Source organism: Eurosta solidaginis, chromosome 2 (genome assembly GCF_040869045.1).
Source record: "Eurosta solidaginis isolate ZX-2024a chromosome 2, ASM4086904v1, whole genome shotgun sequence".
In the NCBI taxonomy this organism is placed as follows: domain Eukaryota; kingdom Metazoa; phylum Arthropoda; class Insecta; order Diptera; family Tephritidae; genus Eurosta; species Eurosta solidaginis.
In genome coordinates this window covers 299,004,784-299,021,352 of record NC_090320.1, presented here as the reverse complement: position 1 = coordinate 299,021,352, position 16,569 = coordinate 299,004,784, and the positions used below count along the sequence as shown (strand labels likewise).

The 16,569-nt window shown below is 39.7% G+C and overlaps 1 protein-coding gene across 2 annotated transcripts in view; it reads right to left on the bottom strand.

The window, feature by feature from the left end:
- Nucleotides 1-6,085: 6,085 nt before the first annotated feature.
- Su(dx) (Suppressor of deltex) overlaps nt 6,086-16,569 on the bottom strand; it is a 37,884-nt gene continuing 27,400 nt past the window's right edge. For both annotated transcript variants that reach the window (XM_067768737.1, XM_067768738.1), the window contains exons 4-8: nt 10,537-11,472; nt 10,008-10,473; nt 9,080-9,926; nt 8,730-8,928; nt 6,086-8,652 (exon numbers count right to left, since the gene is read on the bottom strand). In XM_067768737.1, the coding sequence (XP_067624838.1) occupies nt 8,383-8,652; nt 8,730-8,928; nt 9,080-9,926; nt 10,008-10,473; nt 10,537-11,472 (2,718 nt within the window). In that variant the 3' untranslated portion in view covers nt 6,086-8,382. The remainder of the gene's footprint in view (nt 8,653-8,729; nt 8,929-9,079; nt 9,927-10,007; nt 10,474-10,536; nt 11,473-16,569) is intronic.

The following is a 16,569-nucleotide window of genomic DNA, read 5'->3' as shown; positions in this document are numbered from 1 at the left end:
CACATTTATCTTTACTATATTGTAACAAATTTAGGGAAATCCTGGTTGTTATACACCTTCTGCTGACTCGCTAAACTGCTGAATAAATCACTCCAATATTCAGTATTGCAAACTGGTCTTTATTTAGTTTACTTTGGGATTGTACTTCACGATTTTACTTCACAACCAATACCGTGTTTAAATCGAAACTAATTCATCACACCTCAGCTTGCGCTGCTTTTATACTCTTTGTTGCCTCGTCCGCATATTTCTACTAAGGTCTAGACGTTTCGCTGTGTGTTGCTAGCTTTAATGTGTACATGTAGAAAAGAGTGACTGCTTCATGTTTTTGTTGTGGCGTGATTATTTACTAAGAGCTTAGTGATGTCAACATTCGCCACAATATGTATATTAGAGCGAGTCAAATTTATTGTTGGAAAGGCACATCTAGTTTCTGAATCTATGGGTCATACTGAGTAATATTTTCCATGCGACCATAGGTCTGAAATGAATTTCGACCCTCTCTAATTTTGTTAGAAAATTTTATATCCCAATCACAAATAAAATACATGAAAATATATGTCAAATTCGGATTCGGATTGGGATATAAAATTTTCTAACAAAATTAGGGAGGCTCGAAATTCATTTCAGACCTATAGTCCCTTGGACAATATTACTCAGTATAACCCATAGATTCAGAAACTGGATGTGCACCTGAAGTTTTTTCCCCAAATTTCCCCATACAATTTGACCCGTCCTAATGTGTATAAAATTAGGGACGCTATCTTAAACCAGCCCATCTACTGATCTACTGGGCCAAAAATCTGAAAATGAAATATGTGAGCCCCAGGTTTACATAATAGTATTTTTGAATAGTATTTTCGAACGACACGACAAACGACATATTACGACATTCCTCATCTTACAAGTTGTTTTTGCGGTCTCACTGGAAATCTATGGTGTCAGCAGCGGCGGTACGTAATGAGAGGGAAATATGCTCCCACTGTTCGTCAGGTCGAAGATTACTATCAGTGTGCACGTGTGAGAACCGAGCTGAGTACTCAACAGCTGCCGTTTTATGAGCAGCTTTTCGACAAGCAACTACTTTCCGCTTTTTTTCGTTGCTTTGATGTTGACAAAAATACTAGACGTATCGTGAAAATCTAATAAGGTCCAATCACTTTGTCCACTTTGAGCTTTAGTCTTTGAAACAATACGCTATATGGAACCTTGTAAGCGATTTGAGCAGGGTGGCGGATTGTGGATTTGGTAGATCACACTTAAATTGCTATCTAGAGGCACTGCGTGCACTTTCTTCCCTGCACAGAGTCGTGCGCGTACCTTGTCTAGAGCAATGTAGTGGTCCGTGTCGATGTTTGAAGCTAGCAGAGGACGCATATCCAGGACAGTAAATAACAATTTTGTTAAGCAATTTTGCTTATGCTGAAATCATTTACAGGTTACAGAAGACCTTTCCCTGCCCACCTTGGTGTTAAAGTCGCCAAGCATGTTTTTCAAATCATGGTGCGGCAGTTATCGTATGTCTTTCCTAGTCTATCATAATATAAGTCTTTATCCACGTCAGCCACATCATCTATTGGTACATAGGCCCTTTTATATGTAAAATCGGTAAACTTCGCTATGGCAAGGATCGCAACGAAACGCTCACTCAAAGCCATGAACGACAGTATCTTAGAAATCACGAGACTAGCACCGCGGCTGCCTTTTGCGCTTTGCTCATTTTGGTCTCTATAGTATACTTCGCAAGATCTTATTTTCCTCTTGTACAGTCTGTCGCCCTTTCTTCACAGTGGTGTAGTAAGCCCTTGCCTTTCGAATACAACAAACTAGCTGGGCATGGGTACTTTCCTTTGAAGGGTTCCGCATATTCAAGTATTATATAGCGGAGATAAAATGCGTTATTTCCACTTCCATTTAAAAAAACTTAAACTAAAATTCCTATATTTCTTAGCTCAACTTTTTCTATCCTATCTACTTTGCACCTCATTAAATTGTACAATTAATCATCATGCCTTTTATAATTGTTGATCGACACAAATTTTTATTTCTGTTTTTGTCCATACATATATAAATGTTCGTATTTATTAAAAATAATTTTTTACCATATATGTAATAATCCTATATTGCTACAAAAAGCCAAGTACATTCCCCAACATCAGAGTGCCGATATATTGCTGTTTAAACGTTTTTGTTTTTGTATTCAATAATAGAATGTACCTAAATTAGAATTTTTTCTTGTCACACTTATGCTGCTAGAATCACAAAAATTTTATAGGCTGTCTTGTTTTGATTTCGAATTCAAAACACATTGCGATCATTTTCTATTAGCAATATAGGAGTATTACATATATGTTCTTTACTTAGTATGACTCCGTTTAGTTTCGTATTACATACATATTGTTGCGAATGTTGGCATCACTAGGCTGTTAGAAAATAATCACGATACAACAAAAACATGAAGCAGCCACTCTTATATACATGTCCACGTTAAAGCTAACATTAGAAGTCCACGTTAAAGCTAGAAGTAGAAGGCGACGACGAGATATCTCCCACACACACACATGTAGTCATCAGCCGAAATAGTTACTCACACATACACACGCATATGGCTATAAACTACAAATATACCCATATATAGCTAGTAACCAAGCATGAGCTACAAGAGTTCTAGAAGATGAAACGTCTAAGCCTTTGGAGAAATACGCGGCCGAGACAACAGAGAGTATAAAAGCAGCGCAAACTGAGCAATAACTAATCAGTTTGATTTAAACAAGCTAGTAGTTGCGAAGTGCAGTATAATTGTGAAGTATAATTGTACTACTCCCAAAGTAATCTAAATAAACATCAGTTTGCAATACTGAATATTGGAGTGATTTATTGAACAGTTTAGCTATTCGAACGTTAGCAGAAGGTTGCAAATAAGCGGTATTTCCCAAAATTCGTTATTTATTCGTAATGAAAAGCACGTCTATGTATCGGCGTTTCAATTAAAACATTCAATTTAAAATTTGCCAAAGGAACTCGATCCTCGTGTTGTTAATGAGTCAAATTAACTATATGAAACTGGTTGCCACATTTGAAGTTATCAGCTTGGTATTTGAATTCATGCTTTTTCATTCAATTACATGGGTCATTCCAAGGTGATTGGTGTGGCGTTTATTTTCCTCTTTCTCCATATTTCTTGTTACCCCCTTTTTTATTTAATTAGTACCTAACTACATAATCAATGTTTGTGAACCCAACTAAGCACGCAAATAGTTTCCCAGGGGCCCCATTACCTTCCCACTTCCCAAAGCGGAGCAAAACACTTCTGCTTGTTGTTGTTGTTGTTGTTGTAGCGATAAAGTTACTCCCCGAAGGCTTTGGGGAGTGTTATCGATGTAATGGTCCTTTTCCGGATACAGATCCGGTACGCTCCGGTACCACAGCACCATTAAGGTGCTATCCCGATCATCTCGGAAACGATTTATGTGGCCACATTAAACCTTCAGGCCATCCCCTCCCTCCCCACCCCCAAGTTCCATGAGGAGCTTGGGGTCGCCAGAGCCTCTTCTGTTAGTGAAACAGGATTCGCCGCGGATAGGTCAGGTTGACAATTGGGTTTGGGGAAGCTATATATTGCGCTGGCAACCTGAAGGGTTGCGCTACACAGCCCCTTGAATCTGGTATTTTAGTCGCCTCTTACGACAGGCGTACCTACCGCGGGAATATTCTGACCCCCTAACCCGCTGGGGTACCACTTCTGCTCTACTGCTGGTTCTCAAACAGATGAAGCTCCTCCATGAAAATATAATTAAGGCCTCGAACTAGGTTAAGTGGAGGTCGTAAGGCCATAGTACGATAGACTACATAGGACATACAGACTACATGATCCCGTGTCCGCAGGTGGAGGTTTTGCGCAATGGTTTAGCAAGTTTTCAAAATTTCGTAACACTACTCACAAATTCAGTTCATTCAAAGTCTTTTTTATCGACTCACCAGCTCAACTCTAACAGTGGAGTGACCCATATGCAAATATGTATATCCACACAAATATTAATATGAATGTCTAAAATAGTGATGATAAAATGTTGTCATGGAAAATTAATTCTTCTAGTAAACAATAATATGCTGAACGCTTGTGGGTGGTCCAAATGTGTATGTAGATATGTATTCCAACAATAATTTGTTAATTGATATGTGGATTTTGATGCTAAATAGGAATAGTTAGTATATGTATGTACATATGTACATCTGTGTGAATCTGCTGTGAACTGTGATCTGAATAGAATGGCGTTGGATATGTGTTTAAATTAATATCATGAATAGCCATGTAATTTTTGAGTGGGTATTATTAAATTATCCTTTGATGCCTGTGCCGAATCGGAACTCTTCGGGATCATTAAGAACTCATTTCGGGATAAATTTTCTTGAAGGGGTCTAGAATTATGCGAATGAAAGATGATGCTCCAGCTAAGAATGTATTTTTATCGGAACCCGCCTACGGAAGCAAAGGAAAAGGGCGGCCTCCACTCCACTGGAAGGGCAAAGTGAAAACGATTTAAGTTCTCGTGGTATTAGCAATTGGCGCCAGTTAGCCCAACGATGAAGCGACTGGCGCGACTTGTTGAACAGCCATAACCGTTAAACCGTTAAGCGTCAATTATATAATTAAGTAAGGTCCAGATTTGGGCGGGAAAATAGCACATAAAAAACAAGCTTCTCTTCCAAAAATTGGTTCAATTTGAATTTAACTTTTTATTTTCTTATTTATTTATTTATTTTAGGTTCCCCATAAGTTGTCCTTAACCATGCGCTCAATTCGGCAATTAGCTATCCCTCTTTCCTGCTGTATTGCTGTTTTTAACGCCCGATCGACTTTTTCTCTTTATCAGCAAAAAGATAAGTTATTATAGTTTCCGCAACGCCCACGAAACTCCTTGGGAAACCGTGCAGAAAGCTGAAGCAATTCATAGGCCCCTTTTTGTTGGGCCGAGCAGGGGAGCGGTGTTTTGTAACATGAACCCGCACCATATAAAATTATTTAATCCGAGGCTGACGCCAGCTTTTTCCCCGTACATGGCTTTGGACCGCCTATAATGTAAGCGGGCCTTAGCCTCAAATATTTTGTTGAGTTGCATGCTCATATATGTTGGTCCACAACTATCATATTAAAGGAAGGGGCATTAGCCTGTTGAAGATTTCCATTTTTGCTGTTGCCATCCGAAGGTTGCGATAAGTCATCCATTCTTAAGCTGCGCATAACCTGGTTTAGTTCTCCCCAGCGGGTTAGGAGGCTTATCATATACCCGCGGCAGGTACATATGCCTGTCGTAAGAGGCGGCTAAAATACCAAACTAATTTAAGGGTTGTGTAGCGTAACCCTTTCAAGAGGGTGCCAGGGCAATTTATAGCTTCTATAACCCAATTGTCAACCCCAGCTACCGTTGCAAATTCTATTTCTTTAACAGCCGAGGCTATGGCGACCCCAAGTTCATCATCGATCTAGAGGTTGGGAGGGCGGGATGGCCTAGGTTTCATGTGGTCATACTAAATCGTTATCGAGATGTTCGGTGGCGCTTGTGACCGGAACGTACCAGATCTATATCCGGCAAAGGACCATCAACATCGATAAAAATCCCCAAAAACATTCGCGAATTGTCCTTATCGCTACAACAACAACCTAGTTCAGTTAAAGCTGACCCATCCCGCGGCGGCATCAAACGTGCTTTCTGATTGCCTTAATGAAGAGGGCTGTCGTAAGTAACAGATCGGAGCTTAATACAGGCCCATAATAGCTGGTTTACTTATCACCTCGCCTTTGTTTGGTCGTGACCCGTTTCGTACGTACGATGTCGGCCTCTCGGTAGTCTGTTTACCTTCGTTTTTAGACAGATATTCTCTTTAACCCTCTGTCATCTTTCACCAACTTATATAGTCATAGTTTACTATACTGACAATTTATTAAGTACTATCATAGGAATGAATATACGTATGCATTTAGATGAAAGTCGACTGAAAGTATTTCGCAGGGTCATACTTACAAGGACGTGAAAACAAGACTAAAAAATATAAATTCCGTAAATCGAAAGACTCTTAAAAGATGTTTATGGTGTTTTCTAATAATATAGTTCTTTATTGATTATCTGTATATTTACGTATAACTTAATACAACAGCGCGCATTTTCCTTCTTTTCTATTCTCTTCTGCTCTTGATTGGAATGAACCGCACATTATTATACATTCGCACGCTGACATACTTAAAATGATAATTTCTTTATATTTTGTGTAATACATTAATTTGTTAATCAACTTAATTTAGAAAAACAAACTGCAGGTTGCCATATAAATTATACATACATATATTTTTCTTCGTTTAATACATTTAGGGATACGTATTTGATAAATTATTTTTGTTTATTATAATACTAATAATATGTATGTATAACAAACGCAATCAAATCATTAACATAATTTGTGTTTACATTCTTTTTTATCAAATTACGCGCGCACACACACACTGGTTACAAACTTGTGTAAATAACGTTGATTTCTGTTAATAATAATTTTGTATTCCTCATATGTTTTACATCCGTCTTTTTTATTTTTATTTAGTTTTTATTTTCGCTATGAAAATATTAACAACATTGCTACATAAATATTTATATATAGTATATCTTGGTCAATATCGTTTTTATCTGTATGTTTGAGTAGATTAGACTTAATATTAGTTTTGCCGGTGTACCAATTTCTTTACGATATACGGTTTTTATTTCTAATACAATTTACTAACATGTTTATGTACGTGTGTGTGGTGGTGGAGGTCTTACTTTTATAAATAATTTTTTTTTTTTTTGTATATTTGTGTTTGTTGTGTATAATTGCTTTGTGATTAAGTGATTTTTCCCTTGCGTTACTTTTGCGAACATTAGATGCTCTTTACTGTTTCTTTACAATTATGTTACCTCATTTTTTATTTCAGTTCTTATAATTGAAATTTAGGGCCTTCATTCTGTATTGCGAACGATAGCTCAGATGAACGATTCGTCTCCAAACAAATTCGTCTGGCAATGGTATTCTTTATCATTTTCGTTCGGATTTTACGTTTCTTACTTTATGTCAAACAGGAAGGCGAAAGCAATTATCACCCCAGCGGGTCAGGGGGTCAGAATATACCCGCGGTAGGTATGCCTGTCGTAAGAGGCGATTAAAATACCAGCTTCACATTAAAATACCCTTTCAGGTTGCCAGCGCAATATATAGCTTCCCCAAACCCAATTATCAACCTCACCTATCCTCGGCGAATCCTACTGCACTAACAGACGAGGCTTTGGCAACCCCAAGCTCCTCATGGAACTTTGTGGTGTGGGGGAGGGATGGCCTGAAGGTTTAATGTGGCCATATAAATCGTTCGCGAAATGGTCGGGCTAGCACCTTAATGGTGCTGTGTTACCGGAGCGTACCGGACCTGTATCCGGCAAAGGACCATCACATCGATAACACTCCGCAAAGCCTTCGGGGAGAAACCTTATCGCTACAACAACAGCAACAACAGCAACAACAGCAAAAACAATTATCATATGATATGTTACCATCGTTTAACATAGTGCAAATACACTAGTGATTCGTCTCTGAGACGAAGCGAACTTTCGTTTCGCAATAGAAAATGAGGCCCTTAATGTATATTGTTATTTTCATTTACCTTTTAAAGGCCTATGCCAAACGATAGCAAAGTTGCTAGGAACGGGAATTTCTGAAATGATTCCTCTCCAGTTTTTTTTACAGAATGGCATAGACTATAAACGTCTTTTGTTTGTAATTGTTTCTTAAAAACAGTGCTATATATGTATATGTGTATATAATGAGCTACTAAATACAAGTTAACGTTAATAGTAAGGTTTGTGAGCTATATACAATTTGAAAAATTAATAATGAACAATTTAAAAGAATGTACACGAATTTTTTTATATATACTAATGAAGGAAATCCAATTAAAAGTAGGAAGAAGGATGTGCTCACTGCAAGACGGCAACGTTACGGAGGGCATACACACAAACGCACATACCTTCGTATATGTAGATATTTATGTTGTACGTGCATGTGCATACCTACATACAGATAAGTATTTATATATATGTTCATGCCTAAGTTATTTAAAATTTGCATACATATACATATAGTAAATGAATGTATGTTTATTTATAATTATTGCAAACTTCTATAACATTAATAGTTAAATATTAAACAAATTCAATTTTTCTTTTTAGTAATCAAATGATATGCGTTTCAAAATAAGCATAGCGACAATAGCGCGACATGAACATAAATTAAACATAAATTACATCACTACAACGCCATTGCTACAATGCAATCATCCACTTGCCTGGTAAATCGTTTCGTCCTCTACTCTTGGCAGAAGCCTTCAGTCTCTTCGATGGCAAATGTCAACTTCTCCACCAGCTGATCGTAACTCTTGTATGGCGGTAAATCTAAACGATTGAAGCAGGTATGCGAACGCGGCAGCCATGTCTCTTTACCTACCTTTTCAATGCAAAAGCGTTGAGGTCCATTTGAACCCATTAGCTCAGCAAAACCACCAACAGGAACTCGGCATGTGCCAGTAACAAATTGTAGTAGGCGTGCACGTTTTTCATTATCCGTGTCGCGCACAAACTTTTTTATTGAATGAGCATGAAAAAGATAAAAGATTTTCAATTTATTTATATGTAAAAGCAATATGCGGCACTCACCTGCCAAAACCACATCACTTGTTTTGAATTGCGATTATAATGTCGATAAATAGTATTACGTTGCCAATCGTCCACATCGACATCTTGCATGCCACACAATATAAGCTCCAGCTCGCGTTCATCAAAGTACTTTAACCACTCCAAAGGCACAACTTCATTGAAGCCTTCCAGGAACGTTTTTGTTTGCTGTTCGATGCCTCTGTAAAGTGGAAGGTATTTTGTGTTTGTTAAAATTTATAAACTTATGCTACCAAACTATTAGCGTTTTCATTATATTTTGAATGGGGTTTGAGTTATGATTTCAATATCTTAGAAACTTTTCCCCAACAAAAAAAAAAAAACCCACTCACCTCGTCATACGCCATTCGGTCATCAGCGTTATATACTCCTCCTTATTATCTTCTGTTACTCGCTCTTTTTCACCATTCTCCTTCAATTCATGATGTATTATTTGTCCCAACACCTCGAAGTCCACACTAAACCACAACTCCAAACCACATTCATCTATGTTATTGTCACGCACCCAAATTAACGAATTATAAAACTCCGGATCAATAGTCTCAATATCTTTTATAGTTAGTTTTTTATTCAGCATACGCTTATAGAAAGGCATTGTGAATCCAGAATATATGAAACGTCCATGATATAACGCCATCGCAATAAAACGTCCAATAAATTTGAAATATTGCAAATGATCTGGATTCACATATGACGCTGGATTTATTTGTAGACTATAATTATTTTTGTTAGCATATTCAAAGAGACAATACATAGGATTGAGCACTTCGTGTGATAACAAAAAGAACCATTCACGTGATACACCACCATAATCGAGGCCCTCTTCACCACGGAATATAATGTACAGACGGCGACGCAGCTCATAAGCTGGCAAACGCATTATTTGATGGTATGAATCTTCGAAGAGGGTTTGTCGTGTAACAGTAATTTTAATATGTGACGGTAACGCATTGCTCTGACATAAATAACGAAATTGTGACAATTTCCAACGAAAAGAGCGCTCATATGCGCGTGGCACACCATATACGCCTTTAGCACCTTTAGGTGCTCCAGGACGTGGATCTTCGAAGGTGGTACGACGTGTATTGTGATCAACAAAGAAACGTTCACCGGTGGTAGTGTAACGAATCTCCCAACCAGGTGGTAGTGGACCCTCATTCATCAGACTGACTTCTTGACCTAAAGCGTCAAGGTATAATAAAAAATTATATAGTTAAATATTGCTTGCATTAGCTTTTCTCACACACAATCCCTACTCACCTTGTGTGCGCGGATCTTCCCACTGCGTAGTACGATTCTTATGATTAACAAAGTAAACACGATTATCTGATTGCACTTTCTTCTCCCAGCCATCGGGCAACGGTCCCAAAGAATCTTCATCATCTTGCGTCACTGTTGCGGTCACCGCTGTTGGTTGTTGTTGCTGTTGTGAATACAGAAAACGTTGATTACCCTGTGCTACAACATGCGCACGCTGCCCTTGCCAATGTTGAAAATGCATAAGACGCTCACTGTTTGGTCGCTGCCAAGTTGTTGTGCGCGTATTGTGATCTACATAGTAAACGCGTCCGCGTGGGTCTTTACGTATCTCCCATCCAGGAGGTAATGGTGTTGGTTTTTCCCAGTAAGTTGAGCGCGTATTATGATCAACATAATAACGGCGTCCATACTGATCGAAACGTATCTCCCAGCCGGCTGGTAACGGCTCATCGTCCGCTTGCGCAGCCTGTACAAAAATATGAGAATTAGATGAACTCAGAAAAAACTTATTTAAAATCACTTTGCATACCTGCAATTGTTGATCGGTTACATTTGAGACCGGCATAGCACCTTGCGTCAACAATGCACCCTGATCACCTGCCGAACTCATTAGAGCACTATCCAGTAGTTGCTGTTGAGTTTGCGGTTGCGCTTGCTGTCCTGATGACGGTGCCAATTGTTGACCGTTTACACCACTGCCATTCGTAAACATTTGCGCCATGGGACGCACTTGCACACCGGTGGCATTCACCGCCACTGCGGTACCATTCATTGTGGGCAAACGTTGTACCTGCATTTGCTGCTGTTGTTGTTGTTGCACTTGTAAGTGTTGTTGCTGTTGTAGTGTAACATGTTGCTGCTGTGCTTGTTGCGGCATTGGCTGTTGTTGCTCCCAAACTGGCGGCGGTGGTGGTGCCGCACGTCTTACTGCCCCACTTTGTGAGCTACCACTGCTGCAGCGTTCTAAATTACCATTGGCTATGGGAGAACGTGAACCACCCGAAATTGGTATATGCGCCAAACTGCCACTACTACCCGCCGCCGACGACGCCGCAACTGATGCTGCCAGTGTACCAATCTCAGAATTATGCAAACGCATACGCGCTCTCACTCCACCTTGAATCATGTAACTACGTCCAATTGTTGGCGCTAGCATATTGCCATCACCGCAGCTCATTGATGGTGGCGCTAACGCTGGTACGCCACCATTTCCGTTGAGTTGCGTCGTATTAGGCATATCAAGTTTAAGTCCGTTCAGCACAACAATGAGTTCGCCAATTTTTGTTTGTCTATTATCTGACTTAGCAGTAACCAGCAAATCCATTGTCAGTTCTAGAAATTCGCATCGGCCGTTGAATTGTTGCAGAATGTGCGCCAAGTGGATGGTGCGTTCTCCCAGTAAGGTGTCTTTGCGAAAGCTTGAGTGATCAAACACTTTGATGTGTAGCACTGAAGTTAGAGTGACCTGGAATAAGCAAACGAGAAGAAAAATATATAAAAATTTGGCGAATGATCTGTTGACGCCAAAGAACTGAAACTTTACCACAAAGCTAAAATAATTTAAAAAAACTTCGAAAAGATTTTAGGTCGAGCTTTTCTTCCGATTTGCGTCTTGATCCTTTTAAATTTCATAGCAGAAATACAATCGAAGTGTTTCTCAAATCACTGCCGAGGGTTGACCTGTTATTATAATTGAAATAACTTCTTTCTAAATTTTTTGTTTCTTTGCCCGGGATTTGAACCCAGTGGCGAAGAAAAAAAACTAGAAAAATATGGATAACAATAAATAAGAAACTTGTTCAATACCCCAGCGGGTTAGGGGGTTAGAATATACCCGCGGTAGGTATGCCTGTCGTAAGTGGCGACTAAAATATCGGATTCAAGGGGTTTGTGTAGCGCAGCCCTTTCAGGTTGCCAGCGCAATACATAGCTTCTCCAAATCCAATTGTCAACCTCACCATTCCGTTCCATTAACAACCGAGGCTCTGGCCACCCCGAACTCCTCATGGATCTAGGGGTGGGAGGGTGGTATGGCCTAGAAGGTCGCACGTGGTCATAACAAATCGTTCGCGAGATGGTCGGGCTTGGTACCGGAACGTACCAGATCTGCATCCAGAAAGGGACCATCAACTCGATAGCACTCCCCAAGGCCTTCCGGGAATGTCCTTATCGCTACAACAACAACAACACTTGTCCAGTGAAGCATGGAATGGTTAGGTGCTGGTCAGGTGCTGGGTTCTGGCGATGTTGAAAATTTGGTTTTCATAGGAAGTTCCATGTATAAATTAGACCATCTGAACATGTCAAAGAATAATTGAGTGCCGAAAAATTAAGTTTGGGTCAGATGTGGGTGTTTTAGCAGGAAAATGATCGCGAACACACTGCGGAAGTTATCAAAGAACGAACATCTATGTAAGAACCCAGACAGAAAAATACAAAAAAAAGACCATTAGTAGTAAGATATGCTCAAAGCCGTCATTTTGGTGTAATGGCGGAATATTGTACCGGAGGTAACAGTAATGCTTGTTAGCTCCATGCCACGTCGTTAACAATCCATAATAAAAACAAATGGAAAGCACACAAAGTACTGGAAATCGACAACCTGTTGTTTTGTACTTTTTTTTTTTTGACACCAAAAGTATCAGCTATTGTAAATAGAATCGTTGGGCAATATATAAAATGAGGTTCAACGATAGACTTATAAACTATTGTTTTATAGTATCGGCTTACGTGCTTGCACGTCCGTATCAGAAAACATATCTTCTTTGAAACTTTCCCCTCTACATATTTAAGATGCTCATGAAATTTCAACCTTTCATCTATTATAACTCCTAAGTATTTTATTTGGTTAATTCTTTCTAATGGGATATTTGCTATTTTTAGGGTTACATTGTCAACTCCAGAGTGTATTTTACTCATAACCAATATGTTTTCTCAATATTAATTTTGAGCTTGTTTTGACATAGCCATTTATATACAGAGTTTATATCCGCTTGTGTTTTTGATATGGCTTCAGTTATGGATGGACAGCTTATCGTCAACAATGCATCATCTGCAAATAGTCTTATTTTACAGTGACTCAAACAAGCTAGTACTGATCCCTGTGGTAAACCTATTTCAACTTCTATTTCAGGAGATGTCACGTTCCTAATTACAGTTTTCTGTTTTCTTCCTGTAAGGTAGCTAGCTCTTGAACCACTTTAAAGCTGTATTTCGGAAGCAGATATTATATAATTTCCTGAACATCATAGCCCTGTCAATAGCTTTAAATGCTCTTTTATGGTCAAGAAAAACTGAGACTGTTACTAGTTTGCAAGACATTCCTTCTTTCAACTCTGCTATCACCATGTTGTGTGAGGTTTCACAGGAGTGTTTTGATCTAAACCCTGATTGCTCACTAATAATAATTTCATATTTATTTACATATTCGAGCAGCTGTTCTTTTAAATTTTTCTCTATTATTTTTTCATCACTAGGTAACGTATTTATTGGCCGTATTTCTTCTGGTTTTACTATTCCTTTAACCTTTTCAACTGGTATAATTGTAGACGTTTTCCAGCATGCTGGAAAAACACCACTATTAAAGCGGTCATTAGCTATGCTAGTATAATAGTATGTATTTTTTTATGTATTTAATTTAAAATTTGTTCCTAGCACAACAATTTTTACAAATTATTTAACAGTGCTAGTCATGAATAGCATGAGCTATAAAAATTTAACATTTATAATAATAATAAATTAGATTAATCAAATTAAATTAAATATAACGGATAATAGTGAAATATTCATGTATGTAAATGTAAATCTTAAAACTAAAGAAAAGTAATTAATAAATATTAAAAGACAGCAGTAGTGATGATAACCTTTGGCTGGTTATAGATCGAATAGTATTTAACAAATAAAGAAAGAAGACACAGAGAAAGGAAAAGGACTTAGAAATGAACATTTTAACAACAACAATTTGTGATCCAGTTTAAGGGTCGTTAAAAAATGATGTTAGCTCTTTTTTGAAGTGCAGAGAGACGTATTGCAGTAACAAAGAATTGGCGCTGAGAGGTTAGCGTGCGGTATCTAATGTGCATAAGAAGAAGCACCGATCTTGATGATTACTAAGCTTACGATATAGATAGTCAGGTTCCTTCGTGTGTATCAATTTATGGAGGAAGGACAGTGTTTTGACTTTTAAAAGATTTAGCAACATTTCAGCATGTTGTGATACGTGGTCAAGTCTTTTCAACCCATAAACATATCTAGCAATGTTGTTGTAAACAACATTTAGTTTGTTCTTGCACAGATAGTCACAGTTTGAGTAATCACACAACCATGGAGTAGCGTAGGTATTAAGTACGCTTTAGCCAGAAGTAGTCTTATGTGCAAAGGCGTGAAATACTGTGTTAACCATAGTGTACGAAGCATTCCATACACTGTTCCAACCGTTCTAAAAATATGGTCTTTCCTTGTCAATGTTTTGTTAAAAATTACAACTAATTTGTTCGCCGTATCTACGTATTCTATAACGGAATTGTCGAACAATACATTCTCAAAATCATTAGTGGGAAAAGACCTTCTATGAATAACAATAGATTTTGACTTATTCGGGTTTATACATAAGCCATTCATAGTAGTCCATGAAAATATTTGATTCAAATCGTGGTTTAAGTTACTTATGCACAAGCTAGTTTGATCACGAGGACAACACGTAAACAACTGCACATCATCAGCGTAGATATGAACATTACAATACTTAAGGACATCGGGTAATTCATTGATATACAAAACAAATAACAGAGGACCCAGGATAGAGCCTTGAGGGACGCCTCTTAAGACATGTAGGAAGTCAGACTTTTCACAATCTATACATACTGCTTGAGTCCTATCGCCAAGATATGATCTTATAAGGGCAACTGCATGACCAGAGACGCTTCCCAAGGCAGTCGGTTCTATGTACCGGAGCGACTCGGGATTTTTCCCGACCAAGGACTGTCATTTCAGTGTGACCCCATTTAATTTGTTTCGTCCCTCCCACAAATTGTCATCCTCCCAGCAGCTCCTTGCAGCAGGACTGCTACATATTCTCTTACTCCGGGAAGGTATCGAACCCAATCCGGGTCCGTCTCCTGACCCCGGTCCTGAGAAATGGTTTTGCTGCATTTGCCAGAAAAGAATCTTTTTAGGACGGTCATACTCTGTTCAGTGTGTCTCGTGCAAGGGATGGTTGCATCGGACAGGTTGTTCTGGGCTTGATCCCAAAACCCGACGTCCACGTAACTTTTATAAATCTTTTGTGGCTCCTTGCTGCTCACGCCCAAGGGCGTCCCGTAGTCTACGCCTAAGCGCCCCTCCACTACCTTCCAGCAGCCTCGCTGCTCAGCAAGCCACAACAAGTACCCGCTGCTGCTCGCGCCCCACGGCGCCAACAACTCAAACAGCTGATACCACTCATAACTACTACCTTCGTAGTAGAGCTGGTAGCAATGCTGAGCATCAGCCCCTGCCCCCGTCTTCTTCTCCCCCCCTCTTTTCTGGCAGCAATCGTGCAGGTCAGGGAAACAGACTCTTAGTCCCTACCTCCGTTTGCACCGTCTGCCAGCACAGAATATATAGGTTTGCGACATCCGCTCAATGCAGCTCCTGCCTTGGGTAGTGCCACTTTCCTAGATGTTCTGGTCTCCGTGACGGCAACCCCTCGACGGGTTTCGTCGCGCCATGTTGCCAGGTCGCTAACCCAAATCATCCGGGTACCCCAATGCTTGCCCAAGGGCGCCCAGTCCCAAGGCCACAACAGCACCCCTCATGCACTTCAGAATTCTGCAGTTAAACTGTAATGGACTAACTGGGAAGATTACAGAGATAGTCGATTTCATGAAGCGGTACAACATCCGCATTGCTGCGATTCAAGAGACTAAACTCACAGCAAGATCTGCATTGCAGACCTGCTCTGGGTATAATGTCCACAGGAAGGACCGCGAGAGCGGAAATGGAGGCGGCCTCGCTTTTATTATACACCACTCTGTGCAATATCATATATTTGATCCTGGCATCGACCGCAGGGACAATGTCTTAGAACGTCAAGGCCTATCTGTCCGGTCAGGCGATGCAAATCTAGAAATCATCAACATCTACATCCCTCCTGTCACCTGTTGCCCCAGTGGATACCGCCCTAAAATCGAGGCCTTACTCACTGGCAACAATCGCATTATCTTAGGCGATTTCAATGCCCATCACGACCTATGGCATTCAAACTTGCGGGCGGACAGTAGGGGTGAGATGTTGGCGGATCAAATAGAAGAAACGACGTTCTGCACAATAAACGGAGACGCCCCCACACGTATGGTAGGAAGCTGTCATAGCTCGCCAGATATCTCAATCGTGAGCGCAGAACTCGTAAACTGCGTCAACTGGCAGCCGATGGTAACATTGGCATCCGACCACCTGCCCATACTTATTTCGTTCGAGCGTACCGCCGACTTCATCGTCACCAAAAAACGCACTTCCATAAACTTCAAAAAAGGAAAGTGGGAAGAACATAAATCTGCAACAGACAGCAGCTTTGCTGCCCTCC